This window comes from Hydra viridissima, unplaced genomic scaffold (genome assembly GCF_058129835.1).
Source record: "Hydra viridissima isolate aposymbiotic clone 2 unplaced genomic scaffold, HvirCarnegie_v1 scaffold_14, whole genome shotgun sequence".
Taxonomy (NCBI): Eukaryota; Metazoa; Cnidaria; class Hydrozoa; order Anthoathecata; family Hydridae; genus Hydra; species Hydra viridissima.
The window spans coordinates 4958357-4980197 of record NW_028324313.1 but is presented as its reverse complement, the minus strand read 5'-3'; the positions used below and the strand labels follow the sequence as shown (position 1 = coordinate 4980197).

At 32.7% G+C, this 21841-nt stretch overlaps 3 protein-coding genes across 3 annotated transcripts; 1 reads left to right on the top strand and 2 right to left on the bottom strand.

Moving 5' to 3' along the window:
• Nucleotides 1-14222: 14222 nt before the first annotated feature.
• LOC149878976 (uncharacterized) lies at nt 14223-16806 on the top strand. Its single transcript, XM_090072332.1, has 2 exons — nt 14223-14531; nt 14718-16806. The coding sequence occupies exon 2, from the start codon at nt 15190-15192 to the stop codon at nt 16690-16692; it is 1503 nt and encodes a 500-aa protein (XP_089928458.1). The 5' UTR covers nt 14223-14531; nt 14718-15189; the 3' UTR covers nt 16693-16806.
• On the bottom strand, nt 16686-17845 carry LOC145189219 (uncharacterized). Its single transcript, XM_080065806.2, has one exon. The coding sequence runs from the start codon at nt 17843-17845 to the stop codon at nt 16853-16855; it is 993 nt and encodes a 330-aa protein (XP_079921932.2). The 3' UTR covers nt 16686-16852.
• A 520-nt stretch (nt 17846-18365) lies between these two features.
• LOC149878975 (uncharacterized) lies at nt 18366-18791 on the bottom strand. The gene has a single exon (XM_090071250.1). The coding sequence runs from the start codon at nt 18789-18791 to the stop codon at nt 18366-18368; it is 426 nt and encodes a 141-aa protein (XP_089927376.1).
• Nucleotides 18792-21841: the final 3050 nt, after the last annotated feature.

Below are 21841 nucleotides of genomic sequence, written 5' to 3'. Positions count from 1 at the left end.
TTGCATTGATCATCGGTGAGATTTTTAGCTAGATCTTCTAACTTGAAACCCATGAACCTGTAGCTATCAATAAACCTCAATTCTTTCCATACTTCCTGAAGTTTACCCTTCTTATCAGTAAATTCTCTCACTTTGATGCTTTTTGTGAAGCTGATATATTTTTCTTCATTGTTGGGTATACATTTTAATTTCCCTCCTAATTTCCTGATGAACAAATGGCTGTCATAGCCAGACAAATTATGTAAAATGATAGGTATGAATTTTGGAAGTTTATAATCCAAGTTGCATTTGTTATGAGCAGCTCCTCGATACTTTCCAGTCAAATGACAGTGGTCTAAGACTTTATCACCGTTAAGGTCTTTTTCGCAAATATGACATAGAGTTGCAACCTTAAAATTCTTTTCATCCTCATCAGTCATGACTTTCTTTTTTATTAAATCAATCTTGTCGAAAATCTTTATAAGATCTGATTCAAGCATGGTTATAAACTTTTGAGCTACGTCATCGTCATCGCTTTCAGCTGTGTACATGACTGGTTTTCCTTTGTAAAGGCTATCGTCAAAGCATTTGATGTAATAGCAGAAGGAGCTTGGTATATGCTTTTGATATTGTTTGGTGTATGACTCTTTATTATTATATTCAGTGTTGTCCTCAATGGGTTTGATGAAACTTTCAAAGTCTGCGTATACGATGTATGGAACTTTCATACCCTTTTGATAGTTTTTAAACTGAACGGTTGTTCCTTCTTTAGGAAGTTCGATTCTTACTGCATCGTTGTCATAACAATAAGGTTGATGATGTTGAAGCTTTTCTTCCTGGTCATAGCCTTGCAAGCAATTTCTGCAATAATGTTGTTTTCTTTTACCTTTTGATGTTTGTGTAGACAATAACCGACTCAAACTTTTAATCATGCAATAATGGTCAGTGTCTTCGTTTGAAATAAACAACAAATCAACACAGTGCTTTCGATCTACAAAGTTAGATATTCGCAAGGGATAAGGTTTTTTACTTTCATACCCAAAGACGTTGATGCTAATAGTTGGATTATTCTTTTCAAACTTGTTGATTTTATTAAGCTTGACGGGAAACTCCATTCCATCCCAATTCAGCTCTTCTGATTTTTTAATAAAGTCTTCATCGATTCTTTCGTTGTCTCTATTTTTCAGATTCAACGCTCGAGTGACTGACCATTTAAAGCATTGATCGTCCTCGTTTTCCATGTTGATGATCGCCTTTTTGTCTTTCAGCTCTTTAGGCAGCTCCATGTAGGAAGAACCGCTGATAGGCTCGTAATCAGTAAAGTTAATATCCATCCTTAAAATCTTAGACAGGATACTATTAGAGCCTAAAGCATTGTATTTGACACTACTTTCCAAGACTTTCTCTTCCATCTCACCCATGAGCTCTCTTACATTTGTAGCTGCTAGAATAATCTCTGATCTTGATGAAAAGCTTGCTTCCCGAGTCACTTCTGCACCAGTCATCATGCTTACAGATTTCATTTTGCACGTTAAAATAATTCTTACTCTGGTGTTTCTCTCCCCTTCCATGGTTTGAATAGCAGACTCTCTCACCAAATTAAAAAAGGATGCAAGATCGTTATATCGAGAAGAAGGTCTATAAGAAAATTGTCTCACAGAACTCTCCGCTGAATGCTCAGTCATTTTAAACTTTACTGTAAATGGCTTTGGTTTTGGTACAGGTTGTTTATACTCTGTTTTTGATACAAGCGATTTGATAGACTGTATCTTTTTATCGATTTGTTCTACCGTTTTGCTTACATTCTTCTTGACCACTTCAGGAACGTAGGGTTCTATCCAATCTTTAATATCATTAAACTTAGTTTTAACATAAGACGCCACACTTTTTGCAACTCTCGTCATAGTTGAAAATAAACCAGGTCTTGGTGCTGGAACCGGTATAGGTGTAATAACGTTTGTTGAATCTATAACCGGTGTGTTAAGAATAGAGGGTTCATCTCTTGTCACCTGATTTTGCAAGAGAGTAGAAGGTTCGAATGAAATCAAGTCGCTAGACCTTGGTCTTGGAGCTGGAACAGGTCTTTGAACCGCAGGACGAGGAGCAGATACAGGTCTTTCAGGACTAACAACAAACCTTACTTTTGTCGGCTTTATTGAAACTTTTGTCGGCTTTACAGAAACTTTTACAGGTGGTTGAACAAACCTAACCACGGTAGGTCTTACATTAACAGACAACGGTCTTGCCTCAGTCGTTCGTCTACGAGTAGCAGGTCCATACCCAATGATAGGTCTTGTTGTTTTAATAGCCTCAACAAGCTCTTCCCTAGTCATTCTGGTATAGTCTTTTATAGCTCTTTCTTTAGCATCTCTTCTTAATGATGCCATTGATACTTTTTGATCTTTCACACTTTTACTTTCCATTTTTATTACGGAAAGATTTTTGTTTAAGTCACTTTCAATTTTTCGCTCTTTGGCGTTAGTTTTTGCTTTTTGCTTTTTAGCATCAGTTTTATCACCCATTTTATTAATGGAAAGATTTTTTTCGATGCATTCAATTTTTCGCTCTTTAGCAATTAATTCTGGTTTTGAAGAATAGATACTCATTTTATCTCTGCCGTGATTTTCTTTAAGTCAATTCAATTTTTTTTAAATCTTGGCACACTTTCAGCATATTTTCTTCTTCGAAAAGTTTTTACCGTTTTTTAATTCTTTTTGAGGGAGAATTAAAAATTTATGAAACAAGATAATTGGCAAAAATTTCGCTTATTGAGTCGTATACATGTGCTTGACCCATTTCATCAAATCTAATCGTATACTTTCTTCCCCACTCGTCATGTGCAGTAAATTCGCATCCAGCCGCATGAATTTCTTTTTCTTCATCAAACAGATGCGCACGACCCATGGTATCAAATTCAATCACATACTTCCTCTCCATCTTTTTTAATGCCGTGATTTTCTTTAAGTCAATTCAATTTTTTTAAATCTTGGCACACCTTCAGCATCGTTTTTCAAAAAGATCACGTAAAGACCTGCATTAAATGTTTTAAGGCCTTAGACTCTATGATAAAGATCATACCAAGAAATTTTTTAACATGTTAAAAGTTAAAAAATCAATTTTGCTGCTTTTTACGTTTTTCAAGCTTTTCAGAATTTAAAAATTCAATCTTGATTCCATCATCCACCTTTCCATCTCGACGCTCTAAATATCTCCATCCACGTCCAGTCCCTGCCATCGCTTTGTAAAGAGACTTGTATTCAGTCACCTCACCCGTTTCAATGTTGGTTATTCTCACAGTGATGGGTTTTTTCTTAACTAAACTAAGCCATTCCCATTTTGGATCAACAGGTTTTTTTTCTTTTGGATGAGGCTTTACTTTTTTTTCTTTTGCTCTTTCCAAAATCTCATCTTTACTGATCAAATTATTTTCAACCGCAAGCATCATCAACGTTATTAAATCATCTGCTGTTTTACTAACACCGTTTTCATTCAACAAATTTTTCAAATACGATGTTGAATATCTCATTTTATTATACCAAGATTTTTTTTAAGTCAATTCAATTTTTTCCCGAAAAGATATCTTAATAAACAGCAGTCATGTTGGTTCCATCTGAAACAAATTTAAGCAATTTATCAGAGATCACCACTGCAAAAATAACTGTATTTGCAATAGTTGAAGTTCGAAATTTAAGGTTTACCACTAATTCAGCTGTTTCCGACGCCACTCTTTCTTTTTGCTTGCTGATATCCACAAAGAACAACGGATATAATTTTATATATTCAAGCAAGCTTAACCCAGATTGACAAACAAGTTCATTTGTGCCGTAATATTTTTCATCAAAAGAGAACGCATCTGAATAAGCCATGACCACTCTCTTTTCTCCAAAATTCAAGTCGTAATTGTAATTTGGATACTTTATTCCGTTAACAGTCACGTAAAAATTGCTAACATCACAATGGTCGAATAGTGATGGATTAACTGTTTGACTGGAATTTCTGTTTGTCTGAAGTCCGAACAAGATAAATCTTGGAATGCTTTTGTCAGTAACTCTTCCAAGCGACCAGGTAAATTCTGTTTGACCGGCTGGAATAAGCTGTCTTTCACATTTGTTTGATTTATAAGCCACTTGAATGGGAATTTTTTGAGCTATTAAATTCATGAAATCAGTCTTTTTCGAAATATCCAATTCAACGCGAGGCATATAAAGTCTGAACTTTTTAAGGTTGATCATTCCTCCACTAACGCTCTCCGCTCTATAAATCGCATCATCACATTCTTTCTTTGTAAAGGTGATGGTATGCCTAAACCCATAAACAACTTTGTCATAGGTTTCGCAAAATCCAAAAATGTGTTTCAACGGAATTTTAAACGAAAAAGCTCCAACGGATGTAGTGTCTGCAAACAAGTGGTCTCGTCTAACATTGAATCCTGAATTTCCAACAAGATTTGACGTATCCATATACCACATCTGTTTTAATCCATCAGCAAACTGAAATCCATAAGGATATTTCATCAATCCAAGTATGGTGGTGGCTGGACCTGGATACATCACTCTTTCCACTTGCTCTCCCGACAAGTCATAAGTCACATCATTAAACAAATACATCAAAGCGTTGTTCACCAGTGCAATGTTGTCTTTAGCATCATAAAAGGTTCCATCGCTCTTTTTCAACACTCCTTCAATAAGAATGTAAGCCTCTGATGGTACTGTTTGAATCGATTGACAGTCAATCTCAAAAGTAATCGTGCCTGAAGAATTTAAATCGAGATTGGTTGGAAGGTACTCAAAAAAATCAACTTTTTCAATACCAATATCATACTCTGGGTTCTCAGTAACTCTTAATCGCTCAGTACTTATCATTTTTTTATATAATAAAAAAAATTATTTAATTCATTTAAATGTTTCTCATTGCAAGTCATCGCAACAAAATGCTATCTTCATACTATTTTCATGCCCTGCCCCATTTTCACCAGGTCTTGGATTCGAATCGCGTTCTTTTTAGACATTTTCTTAATTTGAATAGATGAACCAGTCTTTAATTTTTCAATGGTCTTTTTACCTTTATCAATAGCCACGTCTTTAGCAGCGGAGATGGCTGAAAGGGCTAACTCTGTCCCAGCAGATTTTGCAGCTGTAATCGCTTCTTGCCCAATTTTACTTGTAGCAGCATTTTTAAGCAAATTCACTGTTGCTTTTGATACACTTGACGCAGCTGCTCTTTTTATGAAATTTTTAATCATGTCTACAATACCACCTCCACCAACAACGTTCTTTTTCACATATCTTCTTTTGTTCACAATGAGCATTTTTTTTTAAATAAAACAATTTTTTTAAATAATTTTATCAATAGCCTTCATTAACGATTTATATTCCTCTTTATTAATCTCTCCTTGTCTCAACAGCTCATCGCAAATAGCAACAGCCACATTTCTTGATCCTGTATTCCCAGCATGCCATGCAGCAATACTCAATTCAAGCTTTTCCACCAACGCATTAGGATCGCTTGGAAGAATAATGACACCACTACCTTTTTTACCTTTTTCAATACGCATCATTTTTTCCCAAATAGGAGCAATAAGTTGCTGATACTTTGGTCTTCTTGATGATTTCGGTTTATGCGGTTGCGAATCAGATCTTATAGCATCACTGTCCATTAAAATTTTTTCATAATTTTGCAAATCTTCATTGGTATAGTTCTTTGGTATTGTTAATTCAGTCATCAGTTCCCAAAGACCTTTTGTTCCATTATACTTTTCTTCACCGACAATGATATCATTTCCATCTATTTCAACCTCCATTTTTCCAATGCACATTTTATCTCCAACTTTGTTCACTTCGAAAGGTCTTTTCTTTTTTTGATCGACTGACAGGCTTTTGATCATCTTTTCATTGCTATCAATCAGAGGCTTGTAAAGCTTGCTCACATCAGCTTGAAAATTCGTATCTAAAATGTTGTCATTCACGCTGTTCTGATAAATCCTCTTTCGTCTGTCATTAATTTCTTTCACAATTTCATCCCTTTTATTCAGGTCTTGTATTTTAAAGAAAAACATCTTTTTAAAATACGTGGAAAAAAAACATAAATTGGTTTTTACGACTACGTTGATCCTTTCTTAAAAAGGTTATTGAACGTTTGAATCGCATCTTCTCGTCCTTTTTGGATCAAGTTTTCTTTAGTAACTTCATCTATTCCCTTTTTTGTTTTGGTTCGTATTTCCTCCATCAAGGATTTAAATTTTTGAAGCTCATCAAGAATCAATTGAAACTCTGAATCGTTTATTTTTCCATCCATCAACGCTTTGGAAATGTGCTCGCTAATCGTGTTTAATTTAGACTCGGCCAACACTTTGATCTTTTCATGTTTTTCCGCTTTCAATGTCAGTTTTTTGTTAACCTGTCCTCCTACAATGGATAAAAAGCCCATTCCAATAGCCACACCTTCACACGCAGTTGCTGCAGGACTGGCAATAATGGTTGACAAAAGCCCAATTCCAGTCGCACCCAATGCAATGCATAAGGCTTGCATCGTATTATCCACATTAGAAATGATTCTGAAAGCGCGATGGTACTTTTTGCTTAGATGAACTCTCTTTGCTTTTTCACTCTCTATCTCATTCTGAATCTCGCTTATTTTCTGAAGCCTATAAACATGCCCTCCTTCATCTGCAGGAGCGGATGGAAGAACTGGATAAAGTTTTTCATTCAATATTTCCATTTTTTTTATTAATAAAAATTATTTTAAATCAATGTAATTAATCTTACAAAGTTTTTCTCCTTTTTTAACAATCACATCCTGTTTGCTGTTACTATTCACGTCTATAATAACATTATCTACAGACTCTGAAATAATAACTTCGTTTTTTCTATAATTCAATTGATCAGTAATTTTATTCATTAATGTTATCACTGCAATACCTTTCTCCAAATTCAGCCCAATGGATAAAGCTATCATTGTATGTGAGAGAGCAGCAAATTTAATGTCTTTCTGAGCAAAAATCTCATATTGTTCGTTAACGTTGAAATAAGGTGGATGATCTAACATTTTCGTAGACACAATAATGTTGTTTGGTCTTCTTTCCTCCAACTCTCTAACCCTCTCTTCCAAAATTTTTAATTGTAAATCCAAACTATGAACTTCTGCTGAGGCAACATTTCTAAAAAACTTGTGAGGAGCATGCATTTTTACATATTAAAAATAAATTTTTAGATCATTTTATTCCTCACATGTAAAGAATAAAATGATTATCGTTTTTTAAGCAGCAGAAGCGCACACTCTATATTCATCCTTTTTAAAACCTTCAATCAACGCCTCAATCTTTAATCTATTTCTTCTTTTCTCCTCCTCATTAATGTATTCTACGCTTTCATCATCATTGATATAAATGATAAAGTTGTTTCCACCCGTTTCATTACGCATATCTTCTAACAATTCATTATATATATAATCATCATATTCATTTTGTTCTTCAACACTCATCGAATTGTAATCTAAAACTATAGTATCATTGTAAGGTCCATTGTAAGGTAAATCTTCAGGATCAACATCTTCTGAACTAGGCAAATTAAATACAGCAGCTTCGTCTAAAACATTAAAATCATCATCGCTTAAATAATATCTTTCCATAAATTCTTGCGTAAATTTTTCAGTATATTCTTCCATAAATTGTTCATAAATTTCTTCTATTTCATAAGTAAATTCATCTCTTTCTATCAACTCTAACGCATATTCTTCAAGACTAGTAATTTCTTCCGGCGTTGGAGGTTCTATCCTTTCATTCATTGCATTTAGCCGTTCTATCATCGCACGCTGATTTTCTGACATACTCATTGTTATTTTTTATATGAAAAGAAATTTATTTAACTCAAAATTCAAATTTTTTTTTCTTATCATACAAAAACAGCGTGTCTATTTTTGCAAACTTAACAATTCATTATTATCTACCCATGAATTAAACGAGTCTGGATATCCTAACCATTTAACTAACGACTTGCTCTTGGTTTTGCGAATGATTTTTTCAATTCTGAATATGTCTTGATGCGTCTTTTGCATCTCCTGCTCGTAAAAAGTGCCTTGAATTTCTTCACCGTTAGCATCAGCGATTTTATACGTGGGTGGATTCGTATGCTGAACATTTGACACTGTAAAAACCTCTTCAGTCCATCTCGGCGTATACCCTTTTTCAAAATGAGACTTCTTTTTTGCAATCCGCACTTGATCACCCATTAAGAATTTCGGTTTTGCTGGTAATGTTTGATCCTTTCCATACAGACTCCACCATACCCTACCTTTATTCTTTTCATCGCTAGCTTCAACTGGTGTCATTTTGATAGAAGAGTGCTTTGTGTTGTTGTAATTTTTCACCATCTCATCTAATACGTCAATATATTTATTGGTATTGTTGGCTGAAAAATATTTAAACATTCTCTCTTTCATCGTTCTGTTCCATCGCTCGACAACAGAACTTTTTTCCTCGTTTTCAGTGGAGTATAATTGCACACCCAACGCTCTCACGTGCTTGTTGTAAAACTCTTTTCCTTTATCTACCCACAATTTGACGCATTTTCTTTCACCAAAAATCTTTTTCAACGATTCTGCCACTTCAAGACCTGTTTTGCTTTTTAACGGAACGATCCATCCATACTTTGAAAACACGTCAATCACCATTAGCAAATATTTTACGCCATTGTTGAATTTTGAAAACGATTGCATGTCCACCAAATCTGCAGCCCATATTTCATCAATGTCGTTTACAATCACCCTTCTTCTTTTAAAATGATGAATCACCGGTTTATGAAGCTCCTCTGCAAGCTGATCCGTCCATTTCAAATCACTCACACCCAATCCGAATTTGGCTTTGGCTTTGATGATGGGTTCGATGATTTTTCGCTCGCTTATTTCTCTCTGAGTAGGATTTTGTATAGAATCCATTTCTTCAAGCATCATTCGATCTGCTAAATTTCTGTTTTGCTTGTCGTTAAAATACTTGTAAGCTAAATCATGGTGATATGCTGCATTGTCCACTCTATCCACCGGTTTGCTCCACTCTTGATACATGTCCGTGGAAGTGAGTCTTTTGTCTAAATTAGTTCCAGGCCCTGCAAAGTTCATCCCTGGAACGTGCATTTCTCCTGGAAACTTTGCCCATGGAAGCTTTATTTTTTTTGAAAAATTGTTGATTGATTCCACCAAGTCTCCTCCGCTAAGCGCATTCGCAGAAACAAATTTGCATTTAGTCGTTCCGCAGATGGTACAAACCCCTTTAAGCATAGTTCTGTTGTTTTTTGTGATCTCGTTTCTCAAATGAATCGTTTCTGTTATTTTTTTACATTTGACGCAATACATTTTAACATATATAAAAACTTTTTTAATATAAAAAATATGGAAGTGATGAAATTGTCGTGTAAAATTGGGAAAACCAAAAGAAACAACAGCAAGCTTTTACCGAGAAGCATTCGAGGAATCATCGTTGGAAAGTCTGGATACGGAAAAACAACGCTGCTGCTCAATTTACTTTTAAGACCTGGATGGCTAGACTATAATCATTTGCAAGTGTTTGGCAAATCTCTTTTTCAACCCGAGTACAAAATACTCAAAAACTCGTTCGAGAAGAAATTACCGAAAAAGGATATTGTTGATTTGTTAACGGATGATGTACAAGACGAAATGGAAAAATTGAATTTAATCCATGAAGATGTTATTAACGATCTTTCAAAAAAATATTCTGACAATGATGATATGGAATGTCAATTTTTCGAAACGGCTGACGATGTGCCAGAACCAGAAGATCTTGATTCATCCAAAAACAATTTAATGATCTTTGACGATTTACAATTGACCAATCAAAACAAATGTGAAAAATATTACATTCGAGGAAGACACTCTAACGTCGACTGCTTTTACCTCGCTCAAAATTATTTCATGCTCCCTAGACAAACCATCCGAGAAAATGCTAATTTCATTTGCCTATTTAAACAAGACCAAAAAAGCGTTAATCACATTTATCAAAATCACGTTTCCTGCGATATGAAAATAGAAGAATTTAAAGCCTTTTGCAATCATTGCTGGAATGAACCTCACGGATTTGCCGTCATTGATCTCTCTTCTAAAAAGAACGAGGGAAAGTACCGAAGCGGATTTGACGATTTTTTATTTTTCTAAAACAATTTAAAAAATAATTATAATTTAAAAAATGCCAGGTATAATCATCAATGTAGATGGAAAATCAAGTGTTATCACTACTGAATTTTTGGATAAAATCGTTTTTGACGAAGGAAAAAGTTATGAAATGGCTTTTCTCGGTCTTGAGACTTACAACAGCATTCCAAATGTAAACAGTAAAAACAATTCTTTCAAATACAGCATGGACAATGGAGCTCATTGGGAGAACATTAACATTCCATCAGGAAGCTATGACATTAAAGACATCAACAATTATTTACAAAAGACCGTCTCAAACACAATAAAAAATTATGCGTCTCAAAGCGCTAGCTACGTCACAGCAAATAAAATCAGCTACTCTCCCGATAACATAAAAATCGGATCCAATTTAAGCACTTTAAAATCAACCATCACACTTGGAATGAATTATTTGATGGATTTGAACGTGGAAAACAGCATCGCATCAGTTTTAGGGTTTACTAAAAGAAAATTAAATTCCAATTCCGAATACGAGTCGGATCAAATCGTTAGAATTTCAAGCATTAGCACCATCAGAATCGTTAACAACGTTATCGGATCATCCTATATTAATGGAACCCAACTCAATTGCATTTACTCCTTTTATCCAAATGTTAGTCCTGGCTATAAAATCATTGAGAGACCAATGCATTTGATTTATCTTCCTGTTAAACTGTTTGAAATTTCAACAATGGTTACTCGCATCATTGATCAGAATGGAGATTTGGTTGATTTTCGTGGAGAGGATATTGCAATACGATATCATATTCGAGAAGTGAAATAAATAATTTTTAATACATAAAAAATGAGTAATTATCAAAACATCAAAATTAATATCTCACAGAGTCAATCTGATAAAATTAAAAAAGCTATGCATGATAAAACCAATACTAGCATTAAGCTTTCTCATCAAGACTTGAACGGTAAACATGTTCTCGCTATCACTAATGCGCAATTGAACAAAATTAGAAAAGCGTATGAAGCTGGTAAAGGAGTTACACTCAAACTGAGCAGAAAACAATTATCATACAACTCGAAAGTTGAAGGTGGATTTATCGGAGCTCTTTTACCGTTATTAGGTATGTTAGGCAGCACTCTTGCTACAAGAGTAGTCCCAGCTCTAGCTACTGGATTGTTAGCAGGTGTAGGCTCTTCTGCCGGTTCTGCTATGGTTGATAAAATTGCTGGAAGAGGTCTTTTTTACATGAGCAAAAATGGGAAAGGAATGAAGATAAAAACTTTAGGTGGAGAAGGATTGTTTATCACCCCATGGACTAAAAATGTTTACGGTGATGGACTCTTCATTAAAACTGGAAAAGGCTATCAATCTGCTGGAGCTGGATTATTACTCGGACCTAACTCACCCTTTAATAGCATACCCTTTTTAGGTGCTATTCTATGAAAATCGCTTGTTAAAAAATTCGGATAAACTTTTTAAGAAATTAAAAAAAATGATCGACTTTCAATGGATTGATGTAGAAGGAATTGTTTTACCTAATGAAGCTTTAACTAACTTTCAATTGATAAAGGCTGCTAAACAGTTAAAATTAAAAAACTTTCAAGGCGTGTTTGTCAGGGATGAGTTACCAAAAAAGCCAATGAAAAAAGAATGTGGAATCGTGAATACGGGAGATTCAAGCACTGGTGGATTTCATTGGGTGTGTTGGTATAAAGACGGTGATAAGAAATACAGTTTTGACTCTTATGCTCAACCTCCTCTTGTAGAGCTCATTGATTATTTAAAAAGTCCGGTTTATTATAACAGTGAAAGGGTTCAATTTGGTGATACTTCTTATTGCGGCCATTTGTGTCTTTACGTCTTGAAAAAATTGAATGAAGGTCTTGACTTTCAAGAAGTTATCAATACCTTGTGGTGAAATTTTTAAAGAATAAAGTTTTTTAAAAATAACAAACCATGGAGAATATTCGAAAGCATGTTGATGTTAGGCTTATCACTCATCAAGATTATAAAGACTGCTTAATGAATAAGATAGAAAAGCTTGCAGCCATGAACGTTATCCGATCTCATCAGCATAACATTTACACCGAAGAAATCAACAAAGTTGCACTCAGCGCTGATGACGACAAGAGGATACGAATGAATGATGGCACTCACAGAACATTTGCTATTGGACACTACAAACTAAAACCATGCTTTACATTTATGAACTATGATCAACTCTTCGGACATGATGATTAAATATAAACTCAGAACACGATGTCATACTGAAAACCTTAACTATAGCAAATCACAATATTATAAAAATACTGATGCGGTATTTCTATAAATCACAATGCACAATTCATGATTGCAGAAAATTAAAAAAACACGACGCCATCTTGAATTCCTTAAGTATGGAAAAGTATCAATGCGTCAGAATCCGCAAGTCCTAGTAGTAGCATAAATTGAAAAGTTGTTTCCACCGTGACAAGGTTCGATTCTCTTCTGCATTAAAGTTCGAGACTAAGTTTTAGTGGTGCCAGGCAAATAATTAAGTCATTGATTTGGGACCACTCTTCTTGGGTGAAACGAATTTCTGACCCAACATTAATTAAGGCTTTTTCAATACACACTTTTAGTCTATGAAATCTTTCTAACATATCGAATATACTGTCCCACCTAGTTTTACAATCAAGAATCAACTGAAGCTTTTTCCCGTGTTCTTGTACGATATATTTCTGTAAATATGTATCATTTTTTACAGGAGAGTTTTTAAATATTTTTACAACCTTTCTCACTTTTTTTATGAGATCTTTGTAATTGCTAACCAATTCAGTTGATGCTCGGTCCAAAATCATTATCAAACCATTTTCTTTATTTATAACTTCATCATCCTCAGTTTTACCACATTCATCTTCTTCTTCACAATTTTCATATGTAATAAACGATTCTTCGACTTCTCCGCAGTTTTTCTTGTATAAGATATCAATAACTGCAAGTTGTATTCCATGAGCATAACATAGCTGTTGATAGCAAGACATCATTTTACCGACTTTCACCATCACACTTGCTCTATCAGTGGTCATGGCAATAATGTCTTCTTGGAGGTCAATATCGAAGCTATTTAGCCTTTCTGAAACTAACTTGACGCAATATTCTGCATTACACGATCCATGGATTCGAATCAATCCAAGATTAAAGTGTTTCGCCTCCATATGTAAATTTAAGTTTAAGTATCTCTGACTATTTTGTGATGTCCATTCGTCAAACGTTATTGAAAACTTTGATTTTGCTTTTTTAGTGATGTGAATTTTTGCATTATATTTTTCGATGGAATTACTTCTTCGTCTTCGCAGTCGATGTATATTTTAGGCTCTAGTTCAACTGGTTCATGCTGTTTTGAAGTTGAAGCTCCGTCTTGTTGTAAAACGTTTGATTTTAAATCGGTGCCACGTTTAGTTTTTAAATGGATTAATAACCCTTTAGTTGATTTGATTAATTTTTAAAATAGCCGAACATAAAATGCACTTCGCATTTTCTTCATTATCACTTTTTTTAAAATAATTCCATATAGTTTTAATTTGCGACATGCTTAGTACTTTTGTTTTAAAATCTTGATGTAAATAATTTTTAAAGACTTTTTAAAAAGTAGTTTTTAAAAGTATATTTTTTACAATTATACACGCACGTTTTCAATTTCACGTTTTCAACATACTCATTAACAAAAATTTCAACATACTCATTAGCGAAAATTTCAACATAATCATTAATTAAACAAAAAAAAAATTTGAACGAGTTCGACTAATGTTTTGCTAAATAATTGCTTATTTTTGAATGATGTTTTTATATTTATAGCTAAGAAAAATATTTTAATAGCTGAAGATAAATTTTTAAATTGATTTGTTTCACAAATACATTAAACACTTTTAATTTGATATCTCTTTTGTCTTTTTTGTTTAAAAGAATTGACCTTTTTTGTTTAAAAGCAATTGTTTCAAAATCCCGCAAATCCCGCGGATCCCGCAGTAGTTTTTGCGGGATCTCGCATGCGCTAAATTAATGCGGGATCCCGCGGGATTACGGGATCCCGCAATGCGGGATTGCAATCCCTAAGTAGCGCCCATGCAGTTTGCATTGAAAGTTTTTTAGCTTACCATGTCCTTTGAATATATCTTTATAATCTGCAATCAACTTTAATAAATCATTTTTGAATTTCAAAGTCACTTTGCATCAAAATAATGCAAACTATAGACCTTTTCATAAATAAACGTCCGCGTTTCAAATCGAGGCTTAGGTTGTACCGTTAGTAAACAAACAAAATATTTCATTGCTTAGGCTTATCTGATTCTTTTAATCTTGAGCTTTATTTGTTATTTTAACAAGATAATGTTATTATCTTCAAACACAAATGAAGTTTCTTCATAGGAAATAGGTTTGCTATTTTATTTTAAGTGTTTATTAATTACCTTTCTATTATTTTATTACTTGAATATCAAAGTAAAATATATTAAATATTTTATCAAAAATTTACCTTAACTGAAGTTTACTTTTATCTACAAAATTTATTAAATTTGTGTAGTGTAGTTGACTTATTTGGATGTTTTTTGTTTTTGTTTAGATCCAGCATTAATTGTTTTAAAAGAAGATGATATAGACGATCCAACTGTCAAAGTCGATTTAGAAAAATTACAAACATATACAAACAATCATTTAAAAAGGTGGCTTCTTTACCGTGGCGATTCTCTTAAAGCTGTAGTAACTTTACGAGACTCTCAAGTTAAAGTTTTACAGTATTTTCACAACGGAACGAATTCAATTATTTGTGATCCAACTCTTGAGAAAAAATGGTTATCAAAAAAGGCATGTTTGATGGGTAAAAATATAAAAATACAAAGTGTAAAAACATTTCCTATATTGCCTGAAAATTTAAAATGTGAGCTGTTAAGTTTGAATTCCAAAATTGGATGGAGCAAGTGTCTAGAGGGACTTCCTGCGTTTTCAGCTGAGAAAATTGATGCATATGCTTTAAATGTAAATAGTAATTTTTTCCTAAATCTACAAAAGTTAAAAAACATTTGTCTAGAGGAGAAATGTTTCTTGAAGAGCAATACATTGATCTATCCTCAATTTACTCAAAACAAAGTATTGAACTATTTTGTGTAAAAGGAGTATGTGCAGCTAGCATGAAAAAAATTGACAGATGGATTTTTATTGCTTTTAAAAAATTAGATGGATCAGTAATGTATGCATTTTGTGAATGCCCAGCAGGAAAAACTGGAACTTATTCACATGCATTTGCAATGATGAAACTTGTTGCAAAATGGGTAGTTGAAAAACTGAAAACTGTTCCAAATATTAAAGCCTGTACTTCAAGAACTTGTACTTGGTCAATACCACAAAGTCGTAAAAGATTTGATAAAACACCAATAAGTGACTTACAAATTATATCACCACAAATTAAAAAAAAGAATTTCTCGACAAGAAAACTATCTTCATTCGCCACAATTAAATCATCATTGTATGATACTAGAACTGATTTAAACAGAAAAAGTGATAATGAAAATAAAATAAATGAGCTTTACAAGAATCTTTTAAACAGTGATGTTAAAGTGCATATGTTGAATGTGTTAAATCAATCAAATGAAGGAACAGTCAAAACAAGTCTAGAAAGTGTCCCATTTGGGTCTGTATTAAGCTATCAATGTGCTGTAGTTCCACCTAGTTACAATGTTTACTACAACTTACCTGCACCTTTAAAAAATTTAGACAGTGTTCAATACATTGAATACCCTACATTCCCTTTTAATGAAACTGATGATTTTATAACTTGTTATGTTGAAAAAATATTTTGTAATAAAAAAATAAACATTTTAGAAAAAATGAAGTTAGTAAAGGAAATAGTAGTTCAAATTGAAAAAGAAACAAGGGAACAGGATGGAAATTCAAAATGGTTTGATTACAGAAGGAATCGATTCACTGCATCTTTATGTAATAAGTTAGAGAATAAATCTCCAAAAGGATTCAAAAGTTTGGCACACAAACTTGTCCATGGTGAAAACAAAACTAAGCTAAACAATATTATTTCATATAAACTTTCTTATGGTAAATATTATGAACCTATAGCATTAAAATATTATGAAAACTTTATGAAATCCTCTGGCTATAAACTAGATGTTGAACCATGTGGTTTGGTACTTGATGAAAAAAATTTTGTTTTGGGTGCATCGCCTGATAGGAAAGTAAGGTGTGATAATGATTGTGGAATAATAGAAATTAAGTGCAGTGAAGAATACAGTAACCTGGACCCAAAAGATATATGTTTTATAGCAAAAAATCCATCTATAATATTTGATAAATCTAGTAATAAAATTTTAACAAACAAAAACCATAGCTATTATGATCAAATCCAAATGCAACTTGGATTAACAACACAAACATGGTGTGATTTTGTGTTTTACACTTCAAAAGGATTGGTTATTGATCGTATTACATATGACAAAGTATATTGGGAGACTCTAAGGAAAAGAGTATTAGACTTTTACTTCAACTATATGTTGGACGAAATAATTGAAAAAATAAACAACAATTTTTAATTTGAAGACAAATATTTTATTGAAATTTTCAGAATCTATTTTATAGTTTATGCATTTATAAATTTATGACAAAAAATTGTAGTTATTTATGATATATATAAATGTTAAGTTCAATGTTAAATTTTATTTACTGCCTCAACACATTTTTATCCATTAGTTTCTATGCGTTTTTTATAATAGGCTCATGAAAGTTAGTTAAAATTCCACACACTGTAACTATTTGATTGAGAGAACCAATCATGTTTAGAGGAATAACTCTATCGAATATATGAAAACATTTTAGTCTTTGAATCATTCTCTCAGCATGAATGTGCTCACTTGCAATTTGCTGACTTTGTATCACCTCTGTTTCAGTGAATTGTTCGCGATTTCGAAGAAATGATGGAGTGATTAATTTAACTCCAAGTGGACTTAAATAATCTTGTATAGTAAAACCTCTATCTGCCATAACTTCTTCACCGTGATTCCATAAATTTGGATTTAAAAGTCCACTCTTAATGGTTATTTCTTTATCTGATATACTCCCAGGGTAAGCAGCAGATATAAAAGTAAAACCACCTCCTGGGGCAATGCCAACTAAAATCTTTACAGTTGTGTGACTTTTATAGTCAGAATAGAGCAATTTATGTACAGTCAATGACTGAGGCACAGCTACTTTTATTTCAAGACAATCAATGATGCATTTAACATTGGGAAATTTATCCTTCATTGACTGAGGCATATTTTGTTTTATTTGAGTTAACAAAGGCCATATGCTAAGGCTACCCAGCTTTATGTACATAAAGTTCAACCATGTTATAACAGTGTTACTTACAGTTCCTTCACTTATTGAAAAAAGAAATGCTAAATGTCTAATACCATAATTTTTTCTTAATCGCACTAATGTTAATAAATATGCTTCTAAAGGTAACATAATTCGATTTCTCCCCCTATTTTCATTTTCTTTTGAATGCTTACTATTAAATAAGATAAAGTTTTCTCCATTTTCTCCAGGGTCAAGATATATAAAAACTGCATCAAATGTTTTTCGATTCGGAAATCCTGTGTAATGTTTTAATTCTTTATCACATGAGAGAACATGCTCAACAAATTTATTTCCTTCATTAGGTATTGTTTCTTTTATTTTCTTATTTTCATTTTGCAACTGCTTCATGTTTAATTTTCTATAAAGGAGTGAATCTCTATTTGAGCTACTGCTTGTTTTGTTAAGAACATCATTGTCATGTAAAACTGTACTTTTTTGGGGAGATTATCTATAACCTGGTGATTTTCTTTCTTTTTCACTAGCTTTGAAATTATTCCAGCTATGAAGTGATGGTTTAGCACCTTTTCTTAAAGTGCATCTAGTACCTCCAGCAGCTTTTAAAATGTCCTGCGCTTTAAAATGAGAGCAGCATAAATATGATGAGCTAGTAACATTAAAACTATCTAAACCATTTTTACGCTTTATCAAGTTGCACCAAAGAGAAATTTCATTTTTATCTTTCGGAAAATGAAAGAATTTAATGCCAGAAGCCTTTCGTTCTCCAAATTCGATAATATAGCTTCGATTAAAGCAATTATAGGCAGCACATTGTTTGCCAGATGATTTTCTTATAGGTTTTTTATCAGAAGACATTTGGTTTGTTTACAAACGGTACAACCTAAGCCTCGTTTTGGAATTATGCGGACGTTTATTTATGAAAAGGTCTACTATCTTTTTGATTTAGTGGAGATTTAATTTCATCATCAATATTTTTACACACATTAAAGTGCTGCTTAGTTTCATTTGATTTAGCCACTGAATTTACACCATTATATTTGTTGAGCACAAAGTTTCCATTTTCATCAATTTTTAAAATATTCAGCTCCTTTGCCGTTTCAATTCCCATGATATTTCCAGCATTATTTTTATTTACAACATAGATTTTGTTGGTAGTTACTTTGTTTTTTGTTTCAATTTCAGCCTTTAAACAACCTATCAACTTTAGAGGCGTTGAAGCATAGGGAAATATTACTGTTGATGATTTTTTTAGTAATAAGTTTGGATTGTGGTTTTTAATCCTTTCAAAAGTGTTTTTGTTAATCAAATTCACACTAGAACCTGAGTCAACAACCATTTTTATTATAACATCATCTACCAGTACATTTATTGATTTTTTTTATAGGATTGCCCTCTTTGTTTTGAACTAAAGTTAGGGCAAGTGCTTCCTCTAATTCATTTTCTGAGCTGCTTTCACTTTTGTTTTTATTTTTTATCTCTTTAACTTGCTGTATTGTCCTGTAAGGCATTTTTGAAAAACTTCTGCAACAAATGGCTAAATGATTTTTCTTTTGACATTTATAGCATGTTTTTCCATTAGCTTTACATTCTTTTTGATGTCCAATAAAATATTTTTCCCCACATCGAAAACATAACAAGTCATTTTCTCTTTTACCTATATTTTCACTTTGATTACTTCCTGATTTTAAATCTGTTGCTTGTTTTTGTCTTCTGGAAATAGTTAATTTTTTTAAATGATCTACCACATCAATCTCCTCTGGGGATTGATTTGTTTTCTTATTTGACATTTCTTTTGCTTGTTGTTTTGATATTTCCATGTTGCGACCTATTTCAACACATTTATTAATGTTTATTTCTCTATCCTTGAGAAGTTTTTGCTTCAGTTTCACAGAATGACATTCTGATATAAACTGATCCTTTACTGCCTCAGCGACATCTGAAAACGCACAATATTCGGCTTGTTTTCTTAACCGAGTAACAAAGCTCACAGTACTCTCCTCTTCATTTTGTTTTATGTTCTTAAAAATATATCGTTCATACGTGATGTTTTTTTTTGGTTTAAAATATTCATCGAGTTTTTCACACATTACATTGTATTGATCAGTATCGTTTCCTTTTAGAGTTTTGTATATTTCTTTTATATCTTTTCCAGCTAAGTGCAACAATAATGCCTTTTTTTGCGCCTCTTGCGTAACTCCTGTCGCCAATATATATAGCTCAAAATCTTCTCTCCATATTTCCCAGCGTTTATCTATATTTGTTGTATCATTTTCGTTTATAATAAATTGTTCTATACCTGGTAAATTACTAATTGCTTTTGCCATATTTTTATCTTCGTCGCCAATTGTTGTGATCCGCTTAAGCATCTAACCCTTGTATATGTTTGATTATATATATTATTTTAAGATAAGTCAATAAAGATATTTTTATACCACTTTTAATATAACGCGAATTCTAATCTCTTTAAATATCTCCATTTCCTATTTTTATGCACGTTTTTATAATGCGTTCCACATGAACGCACTTACGTAATTTGTATTACATAATTATGTGTTATCATTCTCAACAAGAACTATCTAAAAGTCGCGTTAAGCAAGACCCAGCAAACATTGACAGACGGGTACCGTATGGTTTTTAACTGGGCTTATGGGAACGGGATTTAGAAGGGTCTGTGTTCTGGGGTCACTACTATAAAACTCATTCCGATCGGAATTCTTGATCATTTCATCTGAAACCCGCTGAAATGAGCGGATTGTTACTATAAACATATTTTTTCGTAATTTCCGCTAATTTCAGCGTAAAAACCCAATTAAAGTTTACGCGATCTTTGTGTAGCGGAAATCGTAAATCCGATAATTTGAGCTAGCTTTTTTTTTAACAGTTTCTTGTTTTGAAAACAAAAACAGAAATCAAACTCAATCTCTAACGTTTCTCATTGACAAAATTAGAATAATAAGTTCCACATTTCATTTTTCACTGTCCACCTCGATAACAGATAATCAACAGTGGGTAAGAAATTAAAAATATGAATTTGGGCACGAATAAATTTCTTACTTTTTTCAGATCAAACTCTATTTTCATATAAAATTCTCCACAAATATCAAACACCAAGGTTATCATTAAATATTATTTGCAAAAAAAGAAACTATTAAGGTTAGTGTCACTAGTAATGAAAGAAACTGCTTTGCCAATTACAAATACTTTTATCTAGATTTCTTTATATTGCAGTAGAACAAATTGAATTTGAATATAAAAACTCAGAATTTAATTCTAGAATAGTTATACTATATTCTATAGAACTATTTGAGTCTAATGTCAAAAACAATCTCATCCAGTGGTATTAGCTTTTGACTCCCCATACTACTTTTGTTAGAATCTGTCACCTTCTTTGTAGTCACTTGTTTGATGATGTCCCAGAAGTCCTACATAGTTAAATAATACATTTTAAGTTTGTAACATTTTACAACATTGATTACATCCTATACTATGATATTGCATTATTGCAGTATTTTGCACCGTCTTGGAACCATTTTCACCTTGAGCAATAGGTCACTTTTACTATATTAAAATATTGTCAGGTAACTAAAACTGATGCCTGGCAATTATTATTTTAGTAAAAATGACACAAATTTTCCAACTTACAAAATGTGTAAATGGCATCTAAGGGTCAACATAGACAAGTGATACTAAAGCAATACTTTTTACAAAGTAAAATTATAAAGGATATGATAACCACTGACTTTCTCTCTCCTACAAAACTTACACTAAATGATTAAAAAGAGAACTAAACTTTTCATGAGACAACAAATAAATTTGTTCGATTGGTCAGAGCAAGCTTGATTATTACTTTAATTTCTCCTAAAAAAAAATTTTAATAAATGGAATCGAATTGTTCAATTTTAGTTTGCTAGAACAACTTTTAGGATGTTTTTTGATGCTTATAAAAGGTATTTATTGTTATTTATAGAGTAGTAGAAGTGGCGAAGGCTTCCTTTTAAGGGTTTATAATAGGTTGCATTCAGGACCAATACATTTTGTCTGGTCAAAATGGATCCTGCTTCTAACATACCAAACTAACATCTAATGTGAATAAAACTTGGTAATCTAATTTTAAACTAGGTTTAGAATACTTTGGGAAATGTAAGAAATTATTACATGCCTTAGGTAGTAGATGTTTGGAATGGGGAGTCCATTTGCAACTGCTTTAGAATAGATAGCCTCAGATGCCCAGGTTTTTTTCAAGATTGGTAACCTTTGGTGTTTTTGAGCCATCTGTGACTTTTCGCCAAATCTTCTCATTAAAACATCTTTGAATTATTTAATCCAGTCTGCCAAATTTTTGTGACAAACTCAATGACACTTGAGCTATGTAGGCGTCTTTTTTCT